General features: G+C 44.1%; 1 protein-coding gene across 1 annotated transcript in view; it reads left to right on the plus strand.

The window, feature by feature from the left end:
- Hibadh (3-hydroxyisobutyrate dehydrogenase) overlaps positions 1 to 2,726 on the plus strand; it is a 99,416-nt gene extending 96,690 nt beyond the window's left edge. The window contains exon 8 of the mRNA XM_032906481.1: positions 1,856 to 2,726. Coding sequence (XP_032762372.1) covers positions 1,856 to 2,014 — 159 coding nt within the window. The 3' untranslated portion in view covers positions 2,015 to 2,726. The remainder of the gene's footprint in view (positions 1 to 1,855) is intronic.
- Positions 2,727 to 6,000: the final 3,274 nt, after the last annotated feature.

The raw sequence follows: 6,000 nt of genomic DNA on the forward strand, positions 1-6,000 counted from the left end.
TCTCACACACACACACACATATTCAACAAAGCTTCCTCCTGTCTTACAAGGCAAAATTTTTACAACAATTTTGGCTTTGATTAAAAACATATCTTTAGGGCTGGGGATTTAGCTCAGTGGTAGAGCGCTTACCTAGGAAGCGCAAGGCCCTGGGTTCGGTCCCCAGCTCCGAAAAAAAGAACCAAAAAAAAACAAACAAACAAAAAAAAACATATCTTTACCTTGATCATTTTATTTCTGGGTAAGGATGCACTGAGATTTTTCTCTGAGGCATGGGTTTATTTATAGTGTAAGCTAATAAAATTTTGATCTTTATCATAAACTTGCATTAACTTACCAACTCCTTAGAATGGGAGCAGTGCGACTTGTTAATGCTCTTGTGTTAAGTGTACCTGGGTTTCAAATGCATGTGCCTGCTTAAGGGTGCTAAGCTAGTCGTTTAAAAGGCAAATCACTGCCCCCATTCTTTTGCTCTCTGTACTGTAGAAAATACTTAGGCCAACAGATCTTTAGGAGTCATAGAGCTCACCGCCCTCTGCCTCAGTACAGATGTAGTAACACATTCACCCAGATGCTGAATTCCTGGCGACACTCGTCCCCTCTACTTCCTGAGTATGTCTTGAATTCATTCCCATGCCTCTTTTTCTTCCACCAATCCATAGCAGTGCCTCATTCCATATGCCACAAGATGGCTTTCCACAGACAATGAGAGTAGGCCTCAATGAAAATTAGCTCACAGTTAACCTGCAGGTTGGTGTCTCTCTCTGCAGCTTGTCTAAGGACCTTTGCTTCCCCTCCCCTTTCTGCTCCTCTCTGCTACAGCCATGCCAAATCACTGTTCTTTCTCCCTTACTCCATACCTTTCCCCTCATGGTTCTCCATCAGGCTGTTCTTCCTTGCTGTTATTCCCCTAACCCCAGAGCTTTTACCCAACACATCTCTTTTCTCTGTGCTCAGCCATCTTTCTGACCAGAAGGCTTTACCCAGCACCCTGGACTATGCCTTCTGGGCTCCCATGCTGGTATTGTTGCTCCCAAATTACGCTGGTCCCTCTTGAGTGTCTGTCTTCAGTGGACTGAGTCTCTGCAGGCTGCAGCTGTCATATTCATCAAGGCGTATATTATATAGAGTACTATTTGGCACTGTCTATGTTTCTATACCAGTCATACAGATTTCTACAGATTAAAAAACATTTTTCTTCTTGTTTGATTGATTGATTTTGTGGGTTTTTTGTTTTGTTTTTTTTATTTTTTTCTGTTGTTTTTGGTTTTGAGGCAGGGTTTCTCTGCATAGGCCTGGCTCACTCTATAGACTAGGCTGGCCTTGAACTCCGTAGATCTTCCTGCCTCTGTCTCCCAAATGCTAGGATTAAAGGCATGTGCAACCACACCCGGCTTGAAAAACATCTTTATGTAATTCTGCCTGCACAGCAATTCTATCCAAAAACTCCTGGAGGAACAGGAATACAGATATTCAGAAATCAAGAATTCTGTTTTTAGCACTTCCAGCTATGTGAAGGTAAAAGCACTTAATATAGGTTCTGGGCATGTGGCTCTGTGTGGCTCAGTGAGAACATGTTTGTATGGGCTGGCCATGTGGTGAGTGCGGGGCTCAGCGGGGGTGCGCTTACCACCATTGTACGGAGTACTTGGTTTGATCCTCGGCATCAAAGGACAGAAACATCACACACACACACACACACACACACACACACACACACACACACACAAACTTAATGTGTGCAAGAACCACCTCCCTTTTTTTTCAGATTCTATTTTCCTTCCCTTTAGCCTAGCCCAGTTTCAAAATGATTCTTCCCCAAGTCTCAATGTGCTTCCTTCTGCATTTGATTTAGGATCTGGGATTAGCTCAAGACTCTGCCACCAGCACCAAGACCCCAATTCTCCTCGGAAGCGTGGCCCATCAGATATACAGGATGATGTGTTCAAAGGGCTACTCAAAGAAAGACTTCTCCTCTGTGTTCCAGTATCTGCGGGAGGAGGAAACCTTCTGACTGCCCTGTGGTCATGGACACTGTTAGGAACCAAACTCTGTCCTGAGCTTCCTTCTAGCTCATTCTAGAAGTCATGGGTTTAATCAAAGGTCATCTGTCTGCTTTTGATTGTCTACATTATAGCAATCCCTGGGGATTTTTATCCATTTTAAATGCTGCTGCTTTCATCTGTTTAGCAAACACACCCAATGGTTTCCACTGATTAGCCCAGTTGACCTTTTAAAGTTTGAACCTTGAGCACCTTCAACAAAATTGAGCACTCTGATCAGGATATTTTATTTACTCTGCTTTACAAATAAAACCAAATGTTTTGTTAACAAGATGGAACCCATGGTAAAAAAGGAAAGAAATCGGTTACAAAGACAAATTAGAGGGAAATTTGTCCTGTTAACCACGTGCTATTATTCCTTCATTCTGGGTTACTGACTTACTGTGCAGGGGTTGAGGTAAGACAGCTTGTTATACTTGTCTTCCTGTTTCGATTGTTACAGTATCTTAGTGTATCCTCCTGTTACAGCTTCCTCACTCAGCCGGCTTGCTTCTGTATTTTTGCTTCCTGTATATCCTTTTACTACATGTTTTTGACTCCAGAAAAATGACACCGTTAGACTGTTTCAGAGCCAATGATGATATTTCCTTTAGATAATTATTATATTATTCTAACTATAGTCATATTATTTTGGATTTAAATAAATTTCTATCCTGATAACATTTTTTGGAGCTTTTTGGGTTTTGTCTCTTGAGTTTTGTTTTTGTTTTTTTTTGTTTGTTTGTTTTTTTGTTTTTTTGTTTTTTTTTTTTTTGCAAGCTATTGGGGAAAGGTGAAAAGAACAAAGGAGGGAAGGAAGGTCAAAGGGTACAGAGCTTAGAGCTGGCCATCATCAGGCCAGCAGCTTGCTGCCCTTCTGAAGACTCCATGGCTGTGTGCCCAAGTGTTAGGTGGTCAGTGCTATAGGATTCACCATGGGAGGTGACTTGGCTCAGTGTGGAGCACATTCCTCATCTCACAACCCTTCAGTAGCCATTCCGCAGAAGAGACAGGATGGACCCGGCAGGGAGTGTGGAGTAGAGAGTTTACTAGCATCGAGATGGGAAGGCCTAGACTTATTTCTAAGATCGCAGATATGGATGGAGTGGGAGAAGGAGATGATCAGAGAGAAGACATCGCTAAGTGACTGGAGCAGTTGGGAGGACAGTCTGCCAGTGGCCTCCATGGAACATCGAGTGGACTTTTAGTAACGTGGTTTTTAACATGAATGATAAAATGTTAGTCCAGGATGGACTTTGAGTGTGACCTTGGGCAACTAGGAAGCTGTCACACCTGGTGTAGCCAAATACAAAATGCTTAATTGAAAGTAAAAGATGATGAATTAAGGACAAGAGTGAAAGTGAGCATGTGGTGACGGTGCAGCTCAAAACCCTGCAGCTAGGCGTGTCGGGTGGAACCAGTGCTTTACAACAGCTCTCGGAAGTTCCTCTGAAATCAGGCTCAGAGTCGGCACCTTGGCACTGTTCTGGTCTCAGTGCTCCGGAATGGAAAGTTGCATGCACGTAACAGACTCACAGTGCTGCTCCTGGGAATGGCATCCACAGTAGCAAACCGGCAGAAACCCCTCGATTGGTGAGCAAGGCCTGGGAGCTGCATGAAAATTGTTTTGAGGTAACAGTTTAAAAAGCCCCTGACAGTGCTGTGGTACAGGGACTGGAAATTAATCATGTGGATTTGGCACATTAGAGGTCATTAGTGACGTTTTAAAGAATCGTGGAAGTGAGCAGAGTAAGCCCACTGATCTAAGCACACAAGAGATTATTTGCTCCATTGAAAAGGAGCAGAGTGCTAAAACATGCCACAGCACGAGGTCCGTGACACTGGGCCAACCGAAGAACGGGGTGCAAAGAAAGGGCCACGCTCAGTGTGATTCCACGGATATGAAATGTCGGAAAAGCAAGCCCGTAGAGATTTGCGGTAGATTAGTGGTTGTCAAGGATTGAGGAGGAGGGACTGGGGAGTTAATGACTAAGAGAGTACTGTGTGTGTATATGAGTATATTCATTGGATAATTGGTTCTCAAGTGGATCAAACCTCCCTCATCCCCAATAGGAGGACCTAAGGTAATATCTGGAGATCCTTTTGGTTGTCACTCGGAGATTTTAACGGTCAGAGTCCAAAGAAGCTGCCAAGCATCCTACAGTACAGGTCAGTACTCAAGATCCCCATAAGGTACAATTCAGAGAGCCTTGCTCTAGGGGCCAAGGGTCTCAGGTCACATACCAAAAGCCCAGATAGAGGTCCCACCTTTCCTAATACACTTCGTTCTTCTGGCCCTCGTTCTAGCCAGATCTCAGCACTCCTCACTCCTATGAACCCTGTGACTGATCCCCAATCCCCGGTACCACTTGCAGACTCTTACCAGGCCCCAGTGTCTTCATAATTGCTCTTGGCTTTTTAAAACCGCTTATACTGTTGTAGAATTTTCACAAAATAAAATATTCTGGCTGCTTCTTGGACCACTGGTCAGTTCCTTCTTCACATTATTTCAAGAGAAATGTAAATCTAGTGCAGGCAGAGCTCTTGTGGCGTCCCAAGCAAGAGTGCTCTCTCTGACTTCCGGCTTTCTCCCGCAGGCTTCCGGTTTCCTCCTGTAGTGCAGCTTCCTTTAGTACTTGCGGTTTCCCAAATCGTCCATCCTTCTTATGCTGTGCTTTAGTTAGCAAGTAGCGCCTTTCCATGTCCCCTCCCTCACTCCCCATCCCCTCTCTCCAAAGCCCCTCCCCACCCTCCTGGCTGACTGACTCACCTGCCAGTATTTTTAAGTAGCTTTCCATAGCCATTTCAGGCCATCTTTTCTCCACCATAGCTTCTGGTTAACCTCTGTGTCAGGGAAGCTACCTGTTAAATTACATTTGCTTCCTTGGCTGTCTGTCATATTACGATGGGAGCTCCTTGAAGCACCAGACTGTCCTCTCAGCTTTGAGCATCCGTGAGCGTCAGTGCAGAGCTTAGGTGAGTATTGCAATATATGAATGAGTAGAAACTATGGGCGTTGCATTTATGTTAAGTAAACCACTAACTGCACAAACTGTCTTTCTTAAAGACGTTTGCTTAGTGCCACGTTTATTTTTATTAAAGATTACAGTTCATTACACACAACTCCCCCACCCCCAAGTCACAGAATTCAGAGCTTTCACAAAGTTTTTCCCTTCATCCGAAGTTTGTAAACTTGAACCTTTGTTAAAAACTGAATAAAGTTTTTACAGTGAAAGGTGTGCAGTCATTGATTTGCATGTACAGTAAGGCAGACAACCTCAAGGTAGCACGGATTACTCCCTAAGGGACTCTGAGAGGTTGGATCTGAGGGACTCTGTCCTACCAATGTGGTATCATATGATTATATAGATAGGAATGAACACACTGCAGACAGACCTTCTTGGCTGTGCTCACTGCACAGGCTGTGGTCTTGACTTGCTTTCTAAGCAGTCAGAAGTATGCAGCATCTGTCCACACTGCAAGGAGAGGTGAATCCTGAAGCCTTATCCATGTTCATAAATTAGACTTGGGCTACTGTCAGAGGCTGCCTGTGCTCGGGAAAACAGCCACAGTTACTGCCGGCCTCAGCTTAGAAACTGCACCCTGGAGCATTCTCCAACCGCTAGCCCACCAGTGGGGAGTCATCAACCTGAGTAGGGTTTTTAGGCACCTTTCAGTTCAATTGAAGAAGGGGCTTAAAGACAACATAGGGATTTGTAATGTTCCAGGCAAGGTGTCAGACCCATAAACTAGCTTGTCCGTCGTACTGGATGCACACGGAATCGTCTTTTGTTGGCAGCAGACAGATTGAAGATGACCTTTTACTATGTAATTATATTCATCATTTAATAATTCAAGAATACCTAAAAGGGAAAAGGACCTCTTCAAACTGGAATCAGTCTTTCAAAACGTTCACAGGAGAGTAAAGCAAAACAGAAGCAGAAGTACTTCTCAGCAG

The sequence above is a fragment of the Rattus rattus genome, chromosome 6, assembly GCF_011064425.1.
Source record: "Rattus rattus isolate New Zealand chromosome 6, Rrattus_CSIRO_v1, whole genome shotgun sequence".
NCBI classification, from domain to species: domain Eukaryota; kingdom Metazoa; phylum Chordata; class Mammalia; order Rodentia; family Muridae; genus Rattus; species Rattus rattus.